Source organism: Arvicanthis niloticus, chromosome 2 (assembly GCF_011762505.2).
Source record: "Arvicanthis niloticus isolate mArvNil1 chromosome 2, mArvNil1.pat.X, whole genome shotgun sequence".
Classification (NCBI taxonomy): domain Eukaryota; kingdom Metazoa; phylum Chordata; class Mammalia; order Rodentia; family Muridae; genus Arvicanthis; species Arvicanthis niloticus.
The window spans coordinates 2394991-2408459 of record NC_047659.1 but is presented as its reverse complement, the minus strand read 5'-3'; the positions used below and the strand labels follow the sequence as shown (position 1 = coordinate 2408459).

At 42.8% G+C, this 13469-nt stretch overlaps 1 protein-coding gene and 1 pseudogene across 1 annotated transcript; both read right to left on the bottom strand.

The window, feature by feature from the left end:
- Positions 1 to 654: 654 nt before the first annotated feature.
- Positions 655 to 8036, bottom strand: LOC143441113 (disks large homolog 5-like). Its single transcript, XM_076928205.1, has 5 exons — positions 7919 to 8036; positions 6923 to 7085; positions 5625 to 5756; positions 4755 to 4941; positions 655 to 660 (listed from the first exon to the last, which is right to left on the bottom strand). Exons 1-5 carry the CDS (start codon positions 8034 to 8036, stop codon positions 655 to 657), a joined length of 606 nt encoding a protein of 201 aa, XP_076784320.1.
- A 2428-nt stretch (positions 8037 to 10464) lies between these two features.
- On the bottom strand, positions 10465 to 11524 carry LOC117702581 (ribosome biogenesis regulatory protein homolog; annotated as a pseudogene).
- Between the last annotated feature and the right edge of the window lie 1945 nt (positions 11525 to 13469).

Genomic DNA, 13469 nt, shown 5'->3' with positions numbered 1-13469 from the left:
TACATTTTTAAATAGCTAAATTTATAACAACAAAGATACAGCATGGATACATTTTTCATCATGAAGTTGAGATCCACAGACTTTGACACACTATCCATATCAAAAGCACAATTTTCTGTGTAGCTGTGACTGGCTGGGAACTAATAATGAAGCCTAAGCCACATGCTACTTGAAGATGTCCATTCCTACCTGATACTTCCAGTGTTATAGGACAGTGAAACACATGTGAATACAGAAGGTCTCATGAGGAAAAAATTGGTGATTACGTTTTTATCCACGAAAATACATTAAATTTATTGAATACCAACTTAAAGTGGGGGAGTCAATATATATAGTATATAAAATTAGTAAAACAACAAATTAATAACATAACAAAAAATAAAAAACAACAAAACTTCAAAAAAAACAAAGAAACCATATACTCAAAGCAATCAAAATTCTAACCAAATCCGAAACATTATAATTAAACTAAGAAGCACTCTTTAGCTGCAGATTTTACAGCACAGACCTACAGCCTGTTACTGGCCTTGGACATATTGTCCAAAGGCTGCCAACTATGGTAATAATCTCTTCAACATGTGCACTCCTTGTGAAGAGTTGTGTCTGAGGGAAATCTTGACCTGGTCTGCCTGTTTGAGCTTCAGGTGGAGTATTTCAAACCTAGGGGAGGAAGAGACAAAGGCCTGTTGAGGACCTGCCATGTCAGCTATCCAGCAAACACCAACTTTATTGAACAGGACAATCCAGTATGACCTTTCAGCCTAAGATCATTCCCTGTATCCCCAAAGGAGAAGAGCCACAGAGCACCTGGGCCTGGGATTTTTCTCAGATTTAAAAAATGGCTTGAGAGTGAACAGTGAACTACACACTGTGCTGGAGTTAAAATAAAACACCACATTTCTCCAATGTTCCATATATATTATACTGAAAAATAGCTGTGTAGCAATTCTGAATCAAACAGAATACAGAGGCCTTCTGGGAACCTAGACACCATTGAAGTGAAGGCTCTTATTATATCTGGAGTGCAGGAACCTGCCTGGTTCTACTTGTGAACCGCTCCATCTGTGACTCCCCAGAGAAACCATCTCACAGGAAATCCATGCTCACTGAAGAGATACTATAATCAGCAAGAGTGTGCTGCATGCAAATCTTCCCAAGGGAAAGCCTTGAACTTTAAAACAAATATTTATGAAGGACAAAGGATACACCTACTATATTTATAGTTGCTGTGGTATTATTTGTGGGGTGACTTAAGGGACAATAGGCTCAGGTCATACCAGAGAGCTCAGAAGGGAAGAAAGAATACACAATCGACACAAACTCTGTGGATCACAAGAATGATCATGGACAGGATTTCTTTTAAACTAGATCAGAACAATATTCTGAGCTGCTCCTAGGTGACTGAGGGAGAGAATCATGTGGAAGGCCTGAGACCCAAAAATACAGTTATACAGGTATAGGAAATCTTCTTGGCTCCTGCTATCCCATCCTAGTACCTCATATCTCAGAGACAGCAAAATGATCCTGCATTGTTTGAGCCCAGCAATGGACACACACACACACATACACACACACGCACACACTCACACTAACACATACATAAACACACACACAATCACACCCAAGGACAGACACACACATTCCTGAACACACACAAGCACATGTTCATACATACAGTTGCAGGGACATTTTGACTTTCCCAGTTCATGTTAATATAAGAGGTCATCCAGGACACTATAAAGCCATAAGAAATAAACCCTTGAATTGAAAAATCCTGGAGAGATATCTCAGCAATTAGGAGCACTGATTTGTCTTTTGGAAGTCCTCAGTTCAATTCCCCAAAACCGCAAGGTAGCCTACAAACCATCTTAGTAAAATCAGATGCCCTCTTCTGGTGTGTCTGATGAGAGAGACAGTGTACTCACAAACATAATCTGAGTAAATTAAAAAAAGAAAAAAAAAAAAAAAACCTTGAATGGGACGAGAACATAGTAGGCATAGCCTATAGACAGCTCAATAAAATAAATGCTTTTCCCTAATAAACAAAGGATGGAAATATAGAGTTTTGGCCTGGTATGCAAGCCTGCTTAGGAAGTTCCTAAGGCTGTGCACAGTCGGCTTGGTTCCCAGCAAAGACACATGGGATCAGGGTGGACAAGCCAGTTCCTGCATCTTGATCACTGTTTCCCAGGGACTCTAAAGTTAGCAGCATCTTCCAATAGGCCCTCCATTTTCCACAGCCTGTATGGCTTTGTAACCATAGCTATGAGCCTGGACAACTAGGAAATCTCTGTAACTAGGATGCAAAGTGAGACTTTTCTTCACATAAGGAGATTCTGTCTGGGATATTTTGTAGAAAATAAGTCTGACTAGTTCAAGACCAAATGGTCGTTTGTATGATCACCCTAGGCAATAGTCCATAGAAGGGCTGGACTACAGTATACTTGCTCACTCCTTGACTGAAGAACATCTGGATAGTTTCTACTTCAGGGCAACTCTGTGAAGTACCACTACAACCATGATTTGCAATAATTTCCTCTGTGGACACCTACTTCTTGTTCTCGAGTGGCTGAATCAATTGGGACTACAGAAACTATACAGTTTCTGAAGAGTTGGACATGGCTTCTCACAGGGCTGCCCCATTTTATAGCATCAGCCATGTCTGAAGTTCCTCTTTTCTTCCAGCCCTCCTTGAGGATGATTTTAACTCAAACCAAATCACGTTTGATTTCCCACAACCAATGACTGACAATCTGATTTTACACCACTATTTGTCTCCTTTTGTTCTATTGAGCTAGGTGTAGCAGCATGATGACCTGCTGCTCTGTTTCATGTTTCCTTGATGCAAAGTGAACTGACACTGACACTGTGGTGAGCCCCACACTCCCATCTTAGAACAAGAGGCTGGTGTTCAGGTCCATAAGTTTCCTTTGAATAGGACCACCTTGGGGTCACCTTTTGTCTCATGTGTGCAGCCAGCTGTTGCTGAGCACCGCTTTGTGCCCCATATCCTGCTGTGGTTACAAGAGTTACATGTCTGCTTTGTGGTTGTTCCTCACATGGGTGGGCCTCCAAACCCCTGGCTAGGAAATTGTAATGAATGAAGGAAGGACAGGGAAGTAGAAACTGAAGTCACATGGTAAGATTTCAGAAGGGTGGGCTAGGCTAAATGTGAAATTATTGACTTTTAAGTGTTGGCAACATGGGTTCGGTTTGTTTGATAAAGGTTTGATTAACTCAACTGTGGGTTATATGGAGCCTTTGTGTCTTGGGTAAGACCCATCCTGGCAAACAAACGCCCTCCTCCTTTCCCTGCTGATTTGAGCTGAATGACAAGAAATCTCATAAGATGGCAGAGTTGGCCAAGTTGTGTATCTGACACACGGAGCAGACAGCATTAGCTTCTTCTAAGTTAAGAAATTGTTTTCTTACAACAGCAACAAGAAAACTCAAAACAATGAAACATATAACCATGTTCTTCCTCTCTGTGAGTTATGAAAGCTTGTAGCAGTTACTTGAGACAAAGCAATTCGAGGAACTCTGCTTGGGAGGTGACAGAAGATTCAAAGATGCTGGTCAGATAGCTTAACCAAAACAGAAAGACTGATTAAAACCACATGTAATTAACTGGCCTCTCAACAGGCACATCTATATACATATTGTCACAGACATGCCTATGACTTCCCCCTCCCCCCACACACATACCAGAAATCATAAGTGAGCAGGAAACAGTAAGGAGACCAAAATGCAGGAGGAACCACGGGATGTAGACTGTGAATATCTGATGTTTCATGTGAGACCCAGGACTCTGTAATCAATCCCCTGGGGACTAAATAAAACTTAGTAACTTCTGCAGACTAGGTTGAGAGAGTTTGAGAAATCTTTTTCTTGAAGCCTCACATCTCTCACCCCAACCCTCAGCCTGAGAGAAGTCTTTCAAACATCCCTGTTCATCCAGTCAGCTCCTGAATACAAGCTACAGGAAAGAACTCTAGCAACAATGACACAAACTAGGACTGTTGGATGAGCTATCTGTCAGGCTCCGTCAGTATTAACCAAGGTCTAGGCTCAGTTAGGAGACCATCTTGCAATGCAGGGTTGAGGAAGAGAAAAGATATAAGACCTCTCCCCCCACCTTTTTTTCTTAAATAATTTTTGTTAGATATTTTATTACATTTCAGATGTTATCCCCATTCTTCATCTTCCCCACCCAGAAACCCCCTATCCCATCTCCCTCCTCCTCCTTCAATGAGGATGTACCACCACTGAGCCTGCCATACACCTACATGCACTTGAATTCCCCCCTACACTGGGGCATCTAGCCTTCATGGGACCAAGGACCTCCTCTCCCACCTATGTCTGAAAAGGCCATCCTCCCCTACATATGCAGCTGGAGCCATGGGTCCAAAGCAAACGAGCTACAGGCCCTGACTTCCTCTCAATGTTCTGTGCTACTGCAAAGGAGGCAGCCACATAGAACCCCTCTAGTACAATGGCATGTAGGTGTGTAATGTGTGTTCACCCCATCTGTCTTAATGAAATTCAGCTTGTAGTTGATCAGGAAGGTGTGCTTGCCGATCATCCAGTTTTTGAGAGAGCCTAACTCCACAGAAAGTCTTGTAAATGATCACAGAACAACTGGATAAGAATTAGGAGAGTGCCTGGACAAGGTGGAGGATGGTTATCTGGGCTTGACATTGTTTATGGTTAGACATGAGGGCAACCTGCTCCTAAGCATCCTCCATGCATCTTACCTGTTGGATATGCTTGGAAAATTTGTCATAGATCTTCATGCTGGCCTCCACACATAGCCTCCTTGTTTCCTTAGAACACACTTCCAGTGTAATCTGCTCCTTAAGCAGCTGCCTGTTTTCATTCCAGAGCATTTTTACTTCACTCTTCATATGAAGAGATTCTGTCAGGAGGTGACAGTTCCTGATGCTGAACCACAAAGAAGAAATGGTGATTATTCCCAGGCACCATCCATCTTCCTCCCACTTCTCCAAGTACCATCCCTTCTCATCATGGGCCCTGATCCCCAGACAGCCCCAGACTACAGACCAGAGTAGCCATGGGACTTCACATATAGGAAAGTCAAATCCAGAAGAAAGCAACATTCCAAAAGACTCAAGGTACTTCTGAAATCCCTGACACCAACAGGGACTCATGTATCTCCCAGAAGAGGACATGGGACCCATGACTGCATATATGTCTTTGGTATTAGAGAACCACCTCTAGGTAGAGACAAGGCAAAGCTTCTCTAGAAGAGAGAAGACCCAACAGGTACACATTATTCTATGCGTCTCATGCAAACCAGATCTGTAAATGTGTTTTCAGTGCCCCAGAGACTCAAGGTTGATTGGTGTCTCCATCAAGGTGCACACCTTTTCTATTTAGAGGATACTGACTTGGGAAGGACAATGATTGGAGGGGCTCACAGACTCATCACACTTGATCAAAATGATTTCAAAAGATCACAATCCTAGAGCCTTTCTTTGAGGGAGGAAGCTTCCTGTTGAGAGGCAAACAGTATAGAACCAGAGTCCTCACTTTGTTTTAAAGAAAATGATGAGCAGACACATTCTGTGTCTAGTGCTGGGGAAAAAACAGTGTTAGTCACTCACCTGTAAAGTTGATTATTTTTAGTCAACTCCTGGCACTTATACAAGGCCTCACTGATCTGCTGCGGAATGTTTTTGAGATCGCACGTCACCTTCTCGTGTTGCATCTCCAGCATGATCATCTCAAAGTTGAACCTGTGGAAGGGTGTGGCCCAAGGAGCAAATAATCCCTGAACTAAGGATTCAAGGATTACATCAATTCAAGTTGAATCGTGAACTACCCCAGCCCATATATACCACAACCTAATGCCTTTGTACTGGGTCCTCTTGGTGCTTATTAAACTTGTTACACTTGATCTGGGCACAGTAGAGCTAGGGAACTAAAAAATGGGAGCTGACCTGCTTTGGCTCCATGAGGGGTCTTGAAGGAATAGATTAGGTCTCCAAGAACTTTCCAGGAGCCTATGACACAGTTCTGAGTCCAAATTAATCCTGTGATGACACTTTTTCACCTTGTAGACAAGGTTTTCTCAATCCTTGGTTCTATCACTACATAAATTCCACACTTCAGTATTTACAGGGAAAAGGTTTTACTGCCTATATCCGGATTTTCTAATGCCCATCAGAGGTGCACACAGAGATCATGTGCTGTGATGCTACAAGTGACCCTCCATGGCATCATCACTATCATTACCTAAAAAGTCAGTCAGGTAAAGTCTCCAGCCCCATCACACTACACAGACTCCCTGGATCATAAGTGGAATACACACACACAGACATAAATACACACACATACACACACACACACACACACACACACACACACACACACACACACACACAGACTATCACAATATCAAGTACATACAGTGATGTGACATTATCTCAGTGTAAACTGAACAGTATTTGAAAAAAGCAGTGATGACTTGACAGAAATCCACTCACACTGAGGGCCAGCATATAGAACCAGTTCCTCCCAGTTGTTAACAGGACTAAATGGACCCAAAGAAGCTCCAGAAAATTACAAAAATGATTCACCATAAACACGCAGCAGCTAGCATCTCCCACAAAGCAATACCAGTCCAGGCATCTTAAAATGCATGATAAGAGCTCACACACTAATACTGCTATTTCCTGAATGATTCATGCCACAGGCTATAGTTTTCTTTTGAATGAATCAAAAGAGCTTGTGACCCCATGTCACTCCTGTCTGAACTTCAAGTTCTGTGTTGAATATCCAATAGCAAAATACATTTTGACATGAGGACAGCCTGGAGTTGTAGCCTCCTGTGATATGTTGAAATCTAGGGTCAACAGAGAGGGCCCAAGATAGTCAACTGAGAACTGGGCATAATGATTACCTGTTGTTCAAATCTTTGACATTATAATGTGCCAGGATTCCCCGGAGTTCATCTCTCTCATTACTCATTCTTTCGAGGTCCCTTTTGAGCTTCTCCAACCTCTTCATTCTCTGCTCCTGCTCACTGATGGTGTAGGCTTGGGAGGACTCTTTCCCAACAGACCCTTCATGTAGAGAAACACAAGGAAACTTGTAGGGAAAATATGAGAGGAAAAGGAGAAACCATACTTACTCCCACAGAGAAGCCTGAGGAAGAGGGAATTCTAGAGACACAGTGAATTCCTGAAAGAGCAGGAAAGGTATCTTCAAGCTGGACTCCTCACCTATGTCCCTGCTCCCAACCACCATCACTAAACATATGGCTCAGTCCCTACTGCAGTCCCACTAACCCTGAAGTGCTTAAGCTTTCCCAGTCAAGAAGAAATTGAGGGCATTGTCAGTTTATATCTGAAGATGTAGTCTGTACTGCTTAGCACAAAAAAAAAATTGACCATAAACACCAGCACCAAACATCTCCCACAAGCCAACAAGTATCCTTGCTTCTTAAATGCATGATGAGAAACCACACACTACTACACTTATCCCAGACTGTAATTCAGCCCACATCATGTGTGTTCCAGACCAAAGTCTCTGAGACCTTGAGACTTGACAAGGGGATTATCCCTCTCTGTTCTTGGCATCACATATTCATGTAACCTACAGGAACCTATGGAGGATGAAATGCTTCACCACTCTATCCTGAGAGCAAGTCTTTGTTATTCTCACAGATCTCTCTCCTGGCATCCTTTGCCACTCAGCAGGAAATTCAGATCTCTCAGCAAAGCAACTGAAGGCTTGTAAATTCCTGGATCTCTGCGAAAGTAATCATCAGAAATTCTGGACTCTGGGTCTGCCATTGAGAAATTTTGAGGCTCCAGATGCTAAGCCCTTCTCCTGTAAGGACCTGTTCAAGCGCCCCTCCTCCAGGAAGCTTCCCCATGAACTGCCCAGGACTCACTGTGTCTTCCCCAGGGCCATCTCCTTCTTCCTGCTTTACAGAATGCCTTCTGCCTAGGTCTGGTCTCTGGTTGTATTGTATTGTCCCTATGAAACAGCCTGAGCAGCATGGACAACATGACTGCTTGTGAACCCAGAGGCTCTGAAGGAATACCCCACAGGAAGTTGGTGTCACCACAACACTGGTGACATCACAGAAGATTCTAGGGTTTTCCTGGATACAAGAGATTGTCCAGGGAAGTGACTACTGATGATGTCACTGGAAACTGCCATGGCCTACCTGCTGACCAGCTTGCCCCACATTGACCAGTTTCTGAGGTGCCCTTTCCTGGAGTCTCTCTTTTGACTCAGGGGATATACCTTGACAACTTTTCCTTCAAAGCTAGAGATTTCTCTCTGCTTCATTACAAGGCAAGCACTTTGGATGGGAGAGTTTGTTAGGGTCTTGGCATGGGCAGCTCATCTTTGTTAGTACCAAAGGTTTAGGGTCCTTGCTTGAGGGAGATTCTTTTCCATGATAAATCTACCCTTAGGCACCATTCATGTACCACAGTCCAGTTCACCAGGGTGTCCTGTTTCCCAAATGCAACAATGGTTCTCCTGCACCTTTAATTGTATGCAAGTTGATTATATCTAATTATTGTGCACATGCCTTGAGAGGAGACATTGTTTCAATATATTCAGACATGTGTTTCCACAATCCCATTTTTGCAATGTAAACTCCCTTGTTCATGGCAATATAGGAAGGAGTTCAGGTCCAAGGGAATATCCAATTGTAAAGTTTATGTCTCTTCTTCAGAAGATAAAACCCCACTTTCTCCCTTTCTCCATTACAACCAGACATAGTAGGCATCTTGAGCAAAGGTCAACAGGGACATTGGATTGCTGCTCTGTAGTTCCATTAGCCATCACTTCTCCAATATCTACCTTTCTGAGTTCCAGTGAGAACTCAAGAGTTCACTGAGATCCAGTGAAACCTCCATTTAAATGTGTCCAGTAGTTCAGGAAGGACTGTGTTTGGCACTGTCATCTGTGGCTTCTGCCTTCTGAATCTATGGTACAATGTGACCTAACCTCTCAGGTGTAAGAATGAAAAAATCATGTAAGTCCTTTCCAAATTGTTTGTGTTGTCCTGGGCTACTTCCTTCAGCCAGGTAGTATCACTATGACAATGATCAAAGGTGGCAATTCTGCAGAGAAACAGCAGGGGATTTATTAGATAAAATGAAAAGGATTTAGAATAATAGTCAATCCTAGTATAGAAATGAATTTCATTATGTGCTTGTGGTTTTATGAGAACAGCAGGAATAGCAGGGTGATTTCAATCAATGAAAGTATGAATTTCATTGTATAGTCTTACTCTTTGCATATATATATATATATATATATATATATATATATATATATATATATATATATATATATAATTTTGCAAAGATAAGTTTATTAAGACCAAAAATAAAACAATGAAATGGGGAAAAACATCCAGGACAGAAATAAACATGAAGTCTTCTGCTGGGTGTGGATGCTCCTCTCTAACCTCAGCCTTGGCTCCATACTGAATTCCATGCCAGCACTTGGTAAACTCAAGCCAATTAAACAAAAGCCATCAGTTACACACAAAATGACATCCATTTTCTGGAGTTAATTACCATTACAAGGTTAATTACCATTACTTAGTGTGGTTCCAATATATCACTTAAAGCAATTCACTGGCCAAATGCACAACCTGAACCAACATCAAAAAGCACTATACTTTTAATATTAATAGTTAGTGGCAAAGTTTTCCTAATACAAGGGGTCTTTTTATTTTTTATTATTTATTTATTTATTTATTTATCGTTTTTTTCTGAGAAAGGGTTTCTCTGTGTAGCCCTGGCTGTCCTGGAACTCACTCTGTAGACCAGGCTGGTCTCGAACTCACATATCAGACTGCCTCTGCCTCCCAGTGCTGGGATTAAAGGCATGGGCTACCACCGCCCAGGGAGGGGTCTTTTTATAACCATTGTTTTTATAAACTTTGTTTTTCTCAAGCACACTCCGTACTGGTACCCAGGTTACTGACTTCACATACAACCCCTACCAAGAGTAAAAGTTAAAAGCAACATCAGGTTAAAACATACCTACCTTTACAATACTTATAAATCACAGGTGGACGTAATTTTCCCCCATCCTCCTTTGCTTTGATAAATATATAAGGTTTGTTACAAAAATAATGCAAAAATGTTGAAACCAATCTACTATAACTCAGAAATCTGATCAACTCTTACCCAGTATCCAAAGTCAAGATAAAAAAGGCAGGCCTTAACTTACTCCTGGTTCTGACCATATCATTTCTATAATTCTCACGTTCCAAAATACACTAACTTCCAGTCAGCATCTCCATTAGTTCATAGTCCAGCACTGACTCTCTTGGGGAGGCAAACCTGTCACTTCAATGTCAATCTCACTGAGGACAGCAGCCAGCTCCTGAGCCAGCCTGCAGAATGCACAACTTAACTTTTAGTACAGTCCTAGCTTGTCAAAACAGGTCCAGAGGTTAGAACACTACTTCCTCCTCTTCCCACCTTGGGGGGGGGGAACTCCTGTCTTCTTGCCCCCTGACTCAGGTGGCCTGGAATGCTTCTTGCCTCGCAGGCCTCCTTTCCTTTTCTCTCCCTGACCCAGCAGGCAGGCTGCCCTTTCTCTTGCAGGAAGGTCCTGGCCAGCCCCCCTTTCTCTTGCCATTTGGCTCATCTTCCTCCTCTTAGCAGGCTCCTCTTGGACCTCTTCCCTCATCTGCTTGTTGGTGGCCCTTGTCACTTCCAGCTGAGGTTTATTACTGTTGATGATTCGAAGTAGCTCCCACTGGTTCTTTTTCTTGGCTGGGAAGTACCCAAAGGGGGGCTGAAACTTCCTCTTCTTGCCAGAGGGTCGGGGTGCTTTCTCCTTGGGGAGTCGCTCCTGGAAGCTTCCCACCGAAGCTCCTCCTTACTCTGGTGTCCCTTAGGGTGCAGCCCAGCTGAGCTGGGCATCTGCATCTTGTGCTCGCGGGCCAGGTTCCACAGAAGGTTCATCTCTTTCTTGGCCACACATTCTTTCTTGGCCTGAATCCTCTTGGTGAACTGGTCTTCCATGGGTTTCGCGCTCCCAGGCACCTTGATGAGCCATTCCTTAGTGTCATCCTGTGTGAACTTGTAGCCCAAGGCACCGCCACTGGCCACTCACCTCGTCCCACACGAGGTTGATCTTCTTTTGGGAATGGATGGGATGCCCTTAAGGCCAGCGGATGAGGGGCAGGGGCCAGGGCAGCAGGTTCTCGCAGGGCAGGCATATGGCAGGCTCCAGCAAGCGCACTACCACCGCCTCCTCCATGCACTCCATGGTCTGCAGCTGCCAGTAGCTGGTAGATGAGAAGCTGCATGTTGTCCCACGCCAGGGCCCGCAGCTCAGCATCCAGTGAGGGTCCGGCCTGGTGCAGCACTGTCCGGGGATTGTGGTCCTAAGCCAGCAAGTTGCCCAGGTCGAATTCCAGCTCTAGCTCCTTGTGCACCTTGATGAGCTGCAGCTTCTCCGCCTCCTCTTGCTCTGCCTTGGCCAGCAGCTCCTCCACTCTCTTGCCATCCATGGCTCTTGATGCACACCTGTGTTCCCTCACTTTGAGGCAACAGCAGAATGTGTTCCTACTACAGCGATACTCTGTTTTATATTTCTAAAAGATATGAATTAATGATCAGAAAGTTTAGAAAAAGCTATTTAACTATCTAGTGAACTCCTGCAGACACGATCTGCTTTCCAACAAATTATACTTCTCTGTCCACCGTGTTTTGTGCCAGTCAGCAATTCATAAAAAGTGTGTTGAACAATTTGTTGTTTCCACAGGGAATAACGAGAAATAAAAATTTTAAAGACTCAAATGAATTCCACAGAGTGTTTCCTATCATGTTCTTTTTGAACCGCTTGCATATTTAAGTCTTTTCTCATAGCTCCAAGTGTGCTGGAGGAGAAGCTTCCACTGCTGTCAGATGTTCAGGCTCTCCTCCTCATTGCACACAGAATCATCCCCACAGTACCCACAGTTGCCAGTGTCTAAGGATGAGTTCTCTTGTCACCTGACATAAATCATTCTTCTATCCAATGTCTTCCTAATCACTCCACCCAGAAAGAAAATGGCTCTGTAATTCCTGCATTTTAAAACAGCCTGAGTGAACCAGCAAGGACAGTTTTCTGACTAAACATTACCTTACACCAAGTAAGAGAGCAAAATGGAAATATGAAAATAATTTTGTTTTATGTCGTATATGCTTGTGACTTTTAGAATTGCACATTGAATATTTTCATACAGTAACTGTTTGGCACCAAAAATTCCTGCCACCTTTTAAAGGATGTAGCAAGAAACATTGCTATTGATCTAAAGTGAGACAACTGATTCTTTACACAAAACAGTTTATTTGGTTGAAGCAGTCAGTCACTGATTACATGGTGAACTCTCTAGTAATCTACCTATAAAAATGCTTACAAAACTACTATTATACAGGCCCTCATGACTTTTGCTTTCAAACTCAGAAGCACAGGTGTTAGAAAGGACCCAAAGGCTCTGGGGATGTTCTGGTCCAGTTGATTCATAGAAATGCAGGACCCAGGGTTTTCAGGGACCCATGGAGGTTATACAGCTAAGCACTGATAATTGGTCAAGTCACTTAAATTGTACTATAAAGCTTCACCTACAGGCACCTGAGCACAGAGATCAGCAGATTAGAAAAGAGTGCCCTTCCCAACACTAGGAGATTCAGAATACACTTGAAGTATATAGATTTTATTTATTACCATTTAAAGGCATTATTTTACCAAGTAACTGTCATCTTCCAGGTTCTGCTGAGGCTTCATTTTCCACAGTTGTTCTGGGTTTGTAATATCTTTACTGATCCCCTTGAATGCTGTAAAATAGTGTGGCCTTAGCCACCTAAAGAAAGAAAATGGAAGTCTGTTCCCTTTATGATACTATTGTTTTGTTGTTGGTTTGTATTTGAGACAGGGCTTCTCTTCTCTGTGTATCCCTGGCTGTCCTGAACCTTGCTCTGTAGACCAGGCTGGCTTCAGCCTCAGAGATATGTCTGTGTCTCTCTCTCAAGTGCTGGGACTAAAGGCATACACCACCATTGTCCAAAAACAATACTTTTGTTTGATGGAACAATGTAAAGTACTTACTCAGTTGAGAACCAGAATAGAAAAACACAATTAAAATTCAAATAGTAAATAAGCTACACATTTAACTAGCCTTCAACCAGTTCACTAATGTCAATTATTCGTTCAATGAGAGACCTGTTACTTATAGGAAACATATAGGATTGCCTGTTTCTCTTTTCTACAGGAAGATTTTACTCCAAGTTCTCAATTAGACAAAAGCCTGCTCCCCTTAAATATAAATGGAATTAGGAATGGATTTTTCAGTTTTGGCATTGATTCTATCATCAAGGCTTGAGGCAGTTGATAGAGAACTTCAGGAAGATAATGTTTCCTAGGCTTCCACGTTAATGATGGAATCTGGGAGAAAAATGAACTGCTTTTTATGC

What these genes read in the sequence shown, in the direction of transcription:
- LOC143441113 (XM_076928205.1), bottom strand. Translation starts at nt 8,036, where the DNA reads ATGTTGTCCATGCTGCTCAGGCTGTTTCATAGGGACAATACAATACAA. An exon ending in ATGGCCCTGGGGAAGACACA is followed by an intron (nt 7,086 to 7,918) that starts GTGAGTCCTGGG and finishes CTCTACATGAAG; the next exon opens with GGTCTGTTGGGAAAGAGTCC. An exon ending in GTCAAAGATTTGAACAACAG is followed by an intron (nt 5,757 to 6,922) that starts GTAATCATTATG and finishes ACCCTTCCACAG; the next exon opens with GTTCAACTTTGAGATGATCA.